Source organism: Conger conger, chromosome 1 (assembly GCF_963514075.1).
Source record: "Conger conger chromosome 1, fConCon1.1, whole genome shotgun sequence".
In the NCBI taxonomy this organism is placed as follows: domain Eukaryota; kingdom Metazoa; phylum Chordata; class Actinopteri; order Anguilliformes; family Congridae; genus Conger; species Conger conger.
In genome coordinates this window covers 79,123,955-79,136,808 of record NC_083760.1, presented here as the reverse complement: position 1 = coordinate 79,136,808, position 12,854 = coordinate 79,123,955, and the positions used below count along the sequence as shown (strand labels likewise).

The window sequence follows — 12,854 nt, the reverse complement described above, 5'->3', positions numbered from 1 at the left end:
GTGCTCCCGGAGACGGCAGCTTACCTTCAGATTGGAGGCCAGGCTGATTATTGACAGGTGGCGAAGTTTGTTCTTCTGTGCAGGGGTTAACTCTGGGAGAGATGCAGCTCTCTCTGGGGGTACAAAGACAGAGTGAGAGAGAGAAGAGGTGAGAGAGTGTGCGCGTTATTGGAAGTGGCAAAGGCAACGCTGCATAAGCAATGAAGGCTGATATGTAAAAACTTTAAAGTTTGTTGAGTTGCATCACCTTTGTAATCGCAGTAGGTTCCGTAGGCGAAGAGATTGAGCAGCTGGTACACTGGGGCATGCGGACCAGCCTCCAGCTAAGAGGGGAAAAACAAGATGGATTCACCTCGGTGTGTAGACGCACCTGGCGCACGCACAGGCACACAAGCAAACACAGCATAAAGATCCATCATGTCAGTTTTGTATTCTCCTTTTATTCAATTATTAACTACCATTTAAAAAAAATAAAAAAATAAAAAAATAAAAAATTAAAGGGTAACATAAATATTAAACATGTTTGCTCACGACTTAAATCAGGGTAGGATGAGCCCCATGGTCTTAACATCAGTAGTTCTGAGTCTGAGGATGATGTCATTTGCTGAATGACAGAGATTTGGTGCTCTCCTCTGATTGGCTCATAGATGAGTCCATCAGAATAATGCATGCAATGAAGTGACAGTGCCCACCCTCTCCTTGTGTGGACAATGATGCAAGAGAATTCAGACACTATTCAGGGCACAGTATAATTGTCCATTCCAAAATGGGAAGACAGGGGAAAGGATAAATCAGGAAATGTTCTGGATGTGACCTTTTTAAAAACCCTGCACAAACAAAGTAATCATGGTTAAGTAGTTATACATGAAGAAATAAAGGAAACTAATGCTATTTTAAGCCTACATTACTCAGTTGAGATTTTAATAGAGTTCTTTCCGGAAAACGAAAAGAACGAAGAAATTAATGAATTAATATTTTACTACAACGTTAATAATATTGCTGTAAACACACATCGTTATCTTGCAGCTTAATGAGCCCTTCAACTGCAAATAAAAACATGATCGCACAGGTTTTTTTTGTTGTTGTTTTTTTTGTTTTTTTAAATGGTTTCAATGGAGGACATCTGTTTGACAGAGGACATCTGTGAACACACACTTTGTAGGACCCCTGGAGACTACGCAATGTAATCCTCATAAAACTCTGATTGCTCAGGGTCGATTGTTGTATATTTAAGTGGCCTGATTAAGCTGTAGCTCAATTTTCCATTTCCATACACAGATTTGCCACAGGCATAATTGGCCGTTAGCCCACATATAGTGTCTCTCTCTCTCTCTCTCTCTCACTGTCTGTCTGTCTGTCTCACACACAGGACAGCCGGGTCTGGCTGGTAGAGGGTACCTCTCTGACGTTGGGAAGCTCCAGGATGTCGGAGAAGACGTAGAGGCCTGGGGTCTCCAGCATCGCACTGACTGCCTGTGCCAGCGCTGAGCCAGAGAGAGAGAGCAGCTGCTCGACCTCCATCTGCGGGAAGCGAGCGAAGACCTCGGTATCAAATCAGGACACTGTCAGCAGCTACCCCCATCTTACAGTAACTGACCACGGTAAAGATGGGTAAGGACAGTATCAGGGACATAATCACATGCATCAGTGCAATTTTAGTGCTGTATTAAGACAAGAGTATAAATTAAATAATACAAATTTACCAATATTAATTTAGTCATTCAAAAAAGAGGCAAGTTGTATAACCAGTTACAGTTTCTGGCACGAATACTACCTGTTTGGCACCGACTATTTTCACTATTTTCGATGTTTGTCGATAGGTACTGATAAATTATCCAGAGTCATGATACAGTAGCTAACAGTTTGTAGAAATGGAGCTTGAACTCGTTGACACACCAGTACTGATCCACATTTTCAATGACCCAAATCTTAGGAACGACCTGTTATTTCTGCAGACAAATTTTACATCTCTGCTCAACCCGGTTTCAATGACCCAGGTCTTTGCTACGAGGTGGTATTGCTGCAGGCAAATTTGAGGTCTCGGCACAACCCGGCCTCGACACTGTAAAGCTACCAAGCTAGCCAGGTGTACAGCTAACCAATATAGCTTGCGATTTCTAGACCATATGCGGATGTAAGAGTAGAGTAGTCAGAGTAGAGTAGTGTAAGTTCCGACAAATGGGTAGTTCCAAACACAGAGTCGTTTCTAAATTAAGTAGAGTTCATTCATGGCGAGACTGACATCTGTAAAGTCTTTCTAAGTTAGCTGGTGAAAGATGCATCGCAGTAGCTAGTACTCGGCGAGATACAGTTTGTCTTGGCTTCACCCGCTAGCTAGTTAGCCAAGTCAACTATTGGACCACTAGCTGGCTAACGTTAGCGTTAAGTGAGATTGTTCGTATGAATCATTTGTATGAACTGGTTCATGAAAGGTGGTTTATTCTCGAACATAAAACATTTGGTAAAATAACGAAGTTGAAAATGATGTTAGAGCGTTTTGTCTCCCTAGCTAACTTCGCGTTAAAATCCGCGGCACTACCGGCTTATCGCAGTCAGTAAACAGCGAGGCTACGGGGAAGCATTAGGCCTCAACTACTGTATGGTCATTTGCTTTTGCATTACGACATGGACAGGACGGAAAGACAACATGCAGTACTTAACTGCCTAGAACCATTCGCGTATTTGTAACGAATAAGAACATATAGACATTCATTACCTTCTTTTGTTGAATTCTGTTGTTCGTGTTCCCAGAATTAGCCTAGCCAGTTCCTAGCTATGCACGTTTTGTGACAACAATGCAACGCTACAGACCATTGGATGAAATGTAAAAGTAGGCGGGAGCTGGGTTGTGATTGACATAACAAGGTATTTGCACACGGCACAGTGCTCTCCCGCGATAGAAAAACAGCGTAGTGTTGTGCTGACTGATTTAAAACTTAACCGAGTAGTCCATAAGTACAATTATATATTATATATAATAAGTACATTATATATTGTTCAGTTTGTCCTTTATTTCACCAGTTTGTCCTAGTGGTTCTAAGAATCCATTTTTCGAGTAAGACCTGAAAATTTTTATAATATAGCCTAATTATCACATTGCAGCAGTATGTAAAATACATGAAAATGTGTAATTATGCAATCCTCAGTGCCCTCAAGGTACTGCAAAGCAACTTGTAGTTTATTTAGCCTCACCTTTTCTTCTTCTTCTTCTTATATATAATAAGAAGGTTGTGTAATCAGTTTATGGTTAGGTGGTATCGATAACACTTATGAGTGAAAGCCTGTATTTTGGATTAATGTAGTAATGTAATCTAAAATGCACATGCTGTAGAGCCTGCCTTCAATTTGTCATGAAAATTATTTTTTTTCATACTCTTACACTCTTGTAGATTCAAATTATAAGTTTGATAAATTAATGTTAAGATTAAAGGTACAATAGCTAAGATTTTTGTGCTATAACATTGTTACAAGACCATTGTAAATCCCTTCCTATCATTGAAAACGCTCACTGACATGTTGACTCGCCCTCTGACTGTGTTTATAGTCCTTAAATTCGGGTTTCAAAATATGCAGTTGACGGGCCAGCACTCTGTACCAAAACATTGTATAGCTGTACAAGAATTCAAGAACTCATCGGTTGAAAATTGGTTCTAATTGCCATAGCCAATGGTGTTCAGCGCGTTCACAGAGAAGGGGTGGGATAAACAGTGTTGTGGTTTGAGTGTGTTTGTTTCTGCAATTCTCCTCTTGACTGTTAGTCAAGTCCGAAATTACCTATTGTACCTTTAAGTGAAATATTTCACAAAGGTGTACCACAGTGTACATATGAAAGAGATTGCTATCCGGATGAAGTCTGGGGCGACATGGCTCAGGCAGTAAGAGCAGTCGTCTGGCAGTCAGAGGGTTGTCGGTTCAATCCCCCGCCCGGGCTGTGTCGAAGTGTCCCTGAGCAAGACACTGTTGGGAGACAGACGTATTTGTATATTGGACCACTTCACATATACATGGTAATGACCGCTATCAGTTTCAAGGTTCCCCCTCTGGGGATTTTCCTCTGGGCTCCAGGGGGGAGCGGGGCAAGGCCTCACAACCATTAAGGATTTGAATGGCCCAATCCAAAGTGCTCGGGATAGGTGCAATTCCTTACCTCCAAACCTCCAATCAGGTTACACTTAATTTGTAGACATATTTGATATATGCTAATGTAATTCTTTAAAACACCCCAAACATCATTGCTTTTCTGTACATTGTACTGGCTACGAATAAACTTTCCTGTTTTCTAATGACGAACATCAGATCTGCTTCTTCCTGTGACAACGGTCATCTTACTGGTTCCTGGTAAAACTTTGTTTTACTAACAACACCTAACCCCTAAATGCTCCTGACGAGCTGGTTGGTGCCTTGCATGGCAGCCAGTCGTTGTCAGTGTGTGAGTGTGTGTATGAATGGGTGAGTGAGAAGCATCAATTTTACAGCGCTTTGGATAAAGGCGCTATATAAATGCCAACCATTTACCATTTAACATTTAAGTCGTATGCGTGTTTTCTGCAGAATATGTAATGTAGCGTAGTGGTTAAGGTAAATGCCTGAGACACGTAAGGTCGGTGGTTCTAATCCCGGTGTAGCCACAATAAGATCCGCACAGCCGTTGGGCCCTTGAACAAGGCCCTTAACCCTGCATTGCTCCAGGGGAGGATTGTCTCCTGCTTAGTCTAATCAACTGTACGTCGCTCTGGATAAGAGCGTCTGCCAAATGCCAATAATGTAATGTAATTTCTGTGTAATTCATGTGCATACAAACTCCACATTAAGTTCGTCATTAAAGAACATTGGTTAGGTTTCACAGAATTTGTATCTGTAAAAATGGCCCATTGTATGTATTTTTTTAACCTAATCTCAGTTAGTCATTTGATTAATGCTAATTGATTGTATTTGTTCAAGGTGGATAGTGGAACAGGAGTTTGTTCTCTGATAGTTTGCTATCCTTATAATTATGAAAGATAATGCATTTCTTGGATTGCATCAAAGTCATTAGGATAGGTTTCTTTTAATCTAATGAATCCCAATTTGCTTTGTTATAGCCAATGATCATGACATCTATTCACAAAGAACAGCTACAGAAAAACAGTGGTTGAAACTGAATTGCCGGCAACTGACTGCAAACATGAAAACAGGGCCTTCATAATGTATTACTACTTTAATTGGTCTGTTCTCAGTGTCTCTCAGTGCTAGTTATCCGGATGCATTACAAACTGAATTATGAATTATGAATGTTGAATGTTGGAAAAAGCTGTAATGACAGAGCCATTTGGGACACCTCCAAGTGGCATTAAAACAATCAGATTTATTACTGTTGACAAATGTGCACTAGATTAAATTACAAATAACATTTTCAAATTTTTCCTGAATCCTTCTAGAAGATTCAGTGTTCACCGTGTTACATCCAAGTGTCACGCTCGCAGCCAGAAACCCAAATGCAGACTACAGTATTACAAAAACGTTGTCTTTATTCAGTCCGAGGGTAAAAGCCAGGTAATCCAATATACGCAGTGCCAAATCGAGAAGCAAAAGGGAAGTCAAAAAACAATCCACAGGTTGAAATCCAGGAGATCGGAAAGGCACAGAGGAGTAGGCACAGGGAGAGTCGTAAACGAAGCAAGGAACAAAAACCAAAAAGCACAGGCAACCAAAACAGAAGGGAATAAGCAAACTTGAAGTCAGGCAAAAGGGCGTCTCAGGAATCAAAAAAATAACTGGCTTACAAACGATCAGCACTGAAATTATGATCAACGTTCTGACAGAGGTGAAGACTGAGACTGGGGTTAAAATACGCAGAGGAGTGAGACGAACTAGGCAGGGCACGGGTGTGAGGGCGAGACGGAGAAGGAATTGTGGGAAACCGGAAAATTCTGAAAACACCGAATAGTGTATCACGCAGACAGGGTAGTGACTTCGGCTCAGAACTACATAGACACAGACATTGCAGGGGAAGACAAGTGCAATGAACAATGAATTGTTAACCAGGCATGAATATGAAAAAGAATAAAGTTACAAAAACACAGAATAAACAAACAGACAGAACACAGGATATTACACCAAGGGCAGCCCAATTAAATGAAGCACACCATTGCTTGGGATCCATGGCACCAATTTACAATTTACGTTGCTGCAGTGGAGGTACAGCAGAAGAAACTGCAAAAACCTGATGCAGCTTGCTTAATATACCATTGTATTTATATAAAACTGAATTTACTTCTGGGGATTTTTTGCCAGGGTCAATAGCTCTAAGGTAGGGTCATTATTTATATTAAAATACTGGTCTATGAACAAAAATCTTGCATTATTCCAGAAGTCAGTTCTGAAAAGGACACATTTAATGACAGATATGAATTATTTCTAGTTAATTTGATACATTGCTCTGTGAACCTTTGGAATAAGTTTCAAGGTCATACAAGGTACTATGCATTCACTCTTCATATTAGCTTACCTAAAGATGGAAACAAATAACTGGATTGTTAATTTAAAATGTTAATTTTAGATTAAATCCAGATTATTATTTATCTGCAGATTATCACATTTACTCATTTTCTCTCTGATTTTGAAATGAAGTCTCCTGTGTCAATCTAGCATTTTGTCACCATACGAAAAATACTTTTACTATCTCCATGTATCAAATCAATCTCTCATCACAGGTTGCATGACTTCAATGTGTATCAAATCTTTAACATTGGCCATTATCATCCTTCATGTTTACTGTTGAGCATGTTTATTCATAGACTCATGGTAAAATCCAATCAGTTGATATCTAGGGCCTCCGTCTCGCAGATCCATCTGTAGATGAAATTGCACGGCACATCAAACCACGATCGGAAATGTGCGTTTACGACTGCACAATCCTCACCATGGATACCACCGGAAAGGTGGTTATCAGGCTCCGACAGATCCCAGTATCTGGGGGGGAGGGAATGTTGTTATTTTATGAGAGGGTGGATATTACATTGCTCTGTTTATGGTTCTTTATTGTGTGGCCCAGTTTATGCAGTGTTATGTTAGTTATATGCCTATATTGCTCTTTTCTGCTTTGTATTTACTTGTTTTTCCTTTTAGTTGTTAGATATGTACTGGACAGGTTTTGTAAATATGAAGACGTACAAAGGTCCATGCCTCAACTGCAATTGAAAAATCACAGAGATTCATTATGAAGTCCATACCAGTGACTGGTATTGAACAGAACCAGCTATCACACCGCACACCTACGTGGCATTGAGTGTTGTGTTGTCCACCCATTTCCACACGCCCTCCGTCTCTCTGTCCCTCAGGCCAATCCAGAAGTGGTAGTCAAAACCGCCCTGCCTCCTTGCCTCTTTTTCCACAAATTCCTGCAGGAAAACAGCCGCAGTTACAGCGAGCCTACGCTTCGCTCCCACCAAGGACAAGGTCAAAGTCTTCTGATTTCCTGGCATGTGATGAATGTTCGTAGAGGGTGCAGTTGAAGATGGAGTATCCATAACTAGCACAGCAATGCTGGCAGCAGTGGAACCGCCTGTTACCAGCTCAGCTACAATGTTGTACCGTACATGTTATGATACACTAACCACAGGGTTAGCTTGGTAATAAAAGTTCTGTCTCCCTTCCGTTGATGCCTGCACATCATTTGAAATTTCATAAACCCTCCTATTATGTCTGGCCTCAATTTGACCCCATTCAGTGTTTGATATCTCTTAAAAACCAGTAAAAAAAAAATCTTTTATCTGATTTTTTTTTTTACTGTATAAAATGTCATATTTTTGTCAGTATCAGTGAACTATACAACCATTTTTATTTTCATCTCAGATTAATTTGTAGATGATTCTGGCGGCGCTTTTCCAATACAGGTGCCAAACTTTCACTTCCTGTACCTCTAAAATGAGGTACAGGAAGTGAAAATGAGACTCTAAAATGAGATTTTACATATTTATGGACAAAAGGCTAGTCATTTGGGAGACAATAAGAAGGCGACACTAAGTGTTAAAACTTTTAATTAACAATCATTTTGCGAATAAAACAGCTTGGGTCATTCTAAACATAAAAGCGGTCCATAAACTCACAATAGTTTATGAGAGTTAAGAGGCCTGCAGTACAGTTACAATCTAAAGGAGCGCTGGAAACTCCTCTTACTGTATATGCTGAACATACGGTCAGTACAAAGGCGAAAGCCTTGGTGGAACGTGGGAGACTCACGTGCTGCTTGTGGCTGTGCAGGACGGTAAGATGGCTGCCCATGGCCTCGCAACTTTTTTGGCTTTCCTCCCAGTCCAGCTTGTCTGAGCTGAAATAGTAGCACCTGCCTTCTGACTGCAGCCAGGAGTGCGGACACGGCAGGCACCGTCTCACTGTATGGCCAGACATGAGGAGGAGGAGGACCGCAGGAGTAGGGGAGAGAGAGAGAGAGAGAGAGAGAGAGATGATTCATCGTTAAACACTTTGTCTTTGCTTCACTTTGTTATTTGGTTTATGAATGGAAAAGCAACCGACACAGTCATCATGAAACGGTGGGAGGAGGTGACGCCCGTTCACCTGTGCCCCCGGGATGTGTGCAGTTCATCGCCAGGTCAGTGTAGTCCCGGCAGAGCTGGGAGTAGCGGCTGGGCAGAGTGGTGTACGTCTGAACCGTGGCCTTGGTTTCGCCCACTACAACCTGTGAGCCTGTGCCGCTGCTGGAGCCGTTATATACTGGGGGAGAGAGAGAAAGAGAGAGACGGAGGGACAGAGAGAGAGAGAGAGAGAGTGAGAGAGAGAGGCAGAGAGAGAGAGTGAGAGAGAGAGAGAGAGAGGGAGGGACAGAGAGAGAGAGCGAGGCAGAGAGAGTGAGAGAGATGTTTTTCACCTTCTGATGCTGTTAAAGCCACTATGTATTTTAGATCTTTTTGAATACAAGTTCTCTTGCCATGCAAATAAAGTTTAGAAAATTGTATGTGCAATACACGCATAGATATAAGGGAAATGTGAGAAGGAGGAGATATATTATATATAATTATATAATAATATATACAATTCCCCACTAACACAATTTATTACATGCGCGGGGAATCATAAAATGTGAATGTTTTGTGTATGCTCTCTTGGTTTATTGTGAATGAATGAGGGTACAGGTTGGCTTTATATGTTCACATGCCATAAAAACTCCTGCCATTCTAATAGAATAGCCCGTTAGCTGTTCCCTGATCTGCTGGAACATTTGACAAAATCCCGTCATTCTTTTGCCAGTTGGCGGGCGTCGCAGGCAGACTGACTGACCTAGCTGAACACCTTGATCCTCCCGTCCTGGGAGCGCCGGCTTTGCACTAATTCCACGCCAGCGTTTGTCGGCGTAGCGCAGCTGTGCTCCCGGCAGTACGGAGCTGGTGTGAAGAGGAGCTGTGAGAGAGTGGAGCTGCCCCTTGCTTTGTGATGCCTGACGGCCATGGATCACACGGGTCAGGCGGTGTAGCCCGGCCAATTATTTGGCTCAGGAGGAACATCCTGTTTGGTTTATTGCTCGCGCTGCGATATAAATACAGCTCTCACTCTGTCGCAGATTCGCTTCCATTGTGTCCGTAAACGAGACGACTATTTTGCGTATTTCATGTATTACATATTTTTCTGCATTTTTCCTGTCCGGTGGGGATAGAGAATACACGGAGCGGCAATTTTATGGCTACTCAAAATAATCTTATGACTCAGTGGGGATTTGTGGGATATCACAATGGCTTGGGACAGGGGCTTAAAACTCCACGCATGCCAATACTGAGAAAGAGAGGGTCTATGAGCCAGAGGAGCCATCACAGACACTTATCCTGTAATGTCCCAACCTTTCTGCTGTGACTTGGGGTGTATCATTTTAATTGTATTGCTGGAGAAAAGCATCTTCTTCAGATGTTATGAGGTCCTCGAAGCTAGATGCAAATATTGCTTGTTTACTAGGCACTATATATAAAAAAATATATTAAAAAATCTACCCTGAAACAGATTCAATACGAAAAACTCAGAGCTGGGGTTAATAAAACAGCTTTCGCAAGAGGTAAAGAGAGAACATATTTCACAATCATGAAATTGTTGGCATTGCACAACCAATTTTACTCCTACCCCTTAATCCATGCCAGAGAGAGCGATAGAGAGAGAGAGAGAGAGAGAGAGAGAGAGAGCCAGGCAGACCGATAGACAGTGTGTGCTTGCAGAGAACAGACACATGAATACACTTTTGGTTGCCAAATAATCAAATTATTTATGCTGTTAGACTCCATGATCTAATAATATGTCAAATGAGATATCGTTTGAAGATTATTTCAGAGAGCATCTCACATTCTTTCAGTTATTGATCTGTTTTGTGGACAATCACTCAAACAAGATACATACATGTACGATTTTTTTTTTAATCTGATGGCGCCGCAAGCCATTGTCAATGACTTACAGAGAACGCCAAGAGCAATGTTGGCGCTGATGGAAACCAGCAGGGCAACGATGAGAAGGACAGTCTGTCTCCTCCTGCAGGTCGCCCCCTGGACATCTGAGGGGTCACATCCAGTCACATCCTGCACCAGCCTCACATACAGTGCAGTCCATATGCATTCAGACAGTGACACAATTTCAGTTCCTTTGGCTCTGCACTGATTAGTCAGGTGTGTTCAGCTGCTTCCTTGGTGTCCAGTTTTATTTCTGGGCTTTAGCTTGCCTTTGCTTGCCTCTGGTGTTACTAGTGTTTGTAACTAAAGGCCAGAGTTGTGCCAATGAAAGTCAAGGAAGGCTGAGATATAAGGAAAAACTGTCAAAAACATTGGCCAAACAATTGGCTTACCAAAATAGACTGTTTGGAGCATCGTTAAATGGTAAATGGTTGGCATTTATATAGCGCCTTTATCCAAAGCGCTGTACAATTGATGCTTCTCATTCACCCATTCATACACACACTCACACACCAACGGCGATTGGCTGCCATGCAAGGCGCCGACCAGCTCATCAGGAGCATTTGGGGGTTAGGTGTCTTGCTCAGGGACACCTCGACACAGCCCGGGCGGGGGATCGAACCGGCAACCCTCCGACTGCCAGACGACTGCTCTTACTGCCTGAGCCATGTCGCCCCTATATAAATCATACAATATGGATGTAAATAACCTCAGATTAATGCTGTATTAATGTGTCGACACTATTTAGCCTCATTTTCATTATTTCATTGAAAAATCTGGAGTACAGTACAAACACAAATGTGCTGGAGTACAGAGCCACAACAACAGAAATGTGTTTCTCTATCAAAATAACTATACGCCCAAAAGGCAATCTGGTCCGATTGATCTACTGACTGAATAACACCCAGCTTGGCTGACTGTCAAACCTCACCTGCCAGTGCTGACGGGTATGTATGCTGAGAGACTGAAACTCTGAGAAACCAATTGATACGCTGACCAGCATTGTGCACTGCACTGGTGGCGACACAGGTCTTTAAGGTTACACCAGTTCTGATAACAAGAAAATGAAGTTTATATATCACTGCTTTTTTATCTTTCATGGTGATAAGATACCCAGGCCCAATTACTCATGCAGGTCACTGAGACTTGTACTGTGCTCACACTAACAAACCAATGTCCTCAGTAACTTTCTGCCTGCCTCTGTGTCTGACCTTCTCAGACTGACAGAGCAAGAGCAGTGATATAGTATGGCTTCACAATTGCAATTTTAATTGAATACACACATAGCCAAACACTTCAAATGCAGATCAATCAGATGACTTGGAACATTGTTGATGAAATTACCTTGTCTGTCGTCTGCTTTGCAGAGAATCGGTCTGTTTCCTTGGGAGGAGGTGTCCTCGGTGAACTCCTGTAGACTGGTGTAGTTCTCTGTATTCTCCATGGCCAAGGTGTTGATTTTGTACCACAGAAAACCTGAATACCCGTATGCTGCTGTTGGCTATACTTGTTTAATAGCTACCGCCAGTTTGAGCTAATTACTATTGCGCCAGGAAAAGATTTGCAGTGAAAACACCAAACATACCATGATATCTTATTGTTTAGGATTCTTCAAAATAGTTTTGTTCAGATACATGTATTATTTTAGATGTTTCTTTCATTTCTGCATTTTTCCTGCTATTTTTATATTCTTCTTGTCTTTCACTGGCAGTAGGCTACCCTGTCTTTCTTCAGCCCTGAGTTTCGAATCGCATTGCTCTCTCACTCTCTCCCTCTCTTTCTCTCTCTGCATGCGTGTCTGTGTGTGTGTGTGTTTGCGTTTGTTATATGCATATTCCTGCCCAGAGGGTTAGGGGGGAGGAGGGGATGTTCGGAGAGAGAGAGAGGGGGAGGGAGATGGGTGCCTGGAGAAAATGCCTGGAGAAAAAAACAGGCAGATCCCTACAAGGCAGGTCATTATAAGAGTGAACTGCTACCCGAATTGCCCCAAGAGAAATGAAGCAGGGAGGAACAGACAGAAAATGTCAACAAGAGAACCATGGAAACAGCAAAAATCCCACGCAAGTAATACCTCAGCCCCCCACCTGCACCCCAGTGCTAGCATTCCAGCCTCTATGACACAGTCCAGTGCGATCCCTCTCTGTCCTTTTCCTGTCACTTTGTTTATTCAGTACCATCGATGGTGAAATCTCACTGTGCAAATGCTGCCTCCGTCACACTGTTTCTCTCTCTCTCCCTCTCGCCCCCTCTCCCTCTCTCTCTCCCCCTCTCTCTCTTTCTCCCTCTCTCTCCCTCCCTCTCTCTCATGACTCATGGCAGTTTCTATCCCCAAATTCAGTTTATGAAAGTCTTTAGGGGCAGAGGACACCTAATTCATTCAGACATTTTGGGTATGCGCACAAGAAATATATTACATTTTAGCAGATTATGTTT

General features: G+C 42.2%; 2 protein-coding genes across 2 annotated transcripts in view; both read right to left on the bottom strand.

The window, feature by feature from the left end:
- Positions 1 to 2,835, bottom strand: part of cops7a (COP9 constitutive photomorphogenic homolog subunit 7A) — a 6,237-nt gene extending 3,402 nt beyond the window's left edge. Inside the window, exons 1-4 of the mRNA XM_061236444.1 lie at positions 2,717 to 2,835; positions 1,399 to 1,521; positions 248 to 323; positions 25 to 113 (exon numbers count right to left, since the gene is read on the bottom strand). Coding sequence (XP_061092428.1) covers positions 25 to 113; positions 248 to 323; positions 1,399 to 1,521 — 288 coding nt within the window. The 5' untranslated portion in view covers positions 2,717 to 2,835. The remainder of the gene's footprint in view (positions 1 to 24; positions 114 to 247; positions 324 to 1,398; positions 1,522 to 2,716) is intronic.
- Positions 2,836 to 5,489: 2,654 nt separating this feature from the next.
- On the bottom strand, positions 5,490 to 12,482 carry cldc1 (C-type lectin domain containing 1). The gene is made up of 6 exons (XM_061236457.1): positions 11,766 to 12,482; positions 10,430 to 10,525; positions 8,557 to 8,712; positions 8,221 to 8,372; positions 7,258 to 7,379; positions 5,490 to 6,951 (listed from the first exon to the last, which is right to left on the bottom strand). The coding sequence occupies exons 1-6, from the start codon at positions 11,863 to 11,865 to the stop codon at positions 6,795 to 6,797; spliced, it is 783 nt and encodes a 260-aa protein (XP_061092441.1). The 5' UTR covers positions 11,866 to 12,482; the 3' UTR covers positions 5,490 to 6,794.
- Between the last annotated feature and the right edge of the window lie 372 nt (positions 12,483 to 12,854).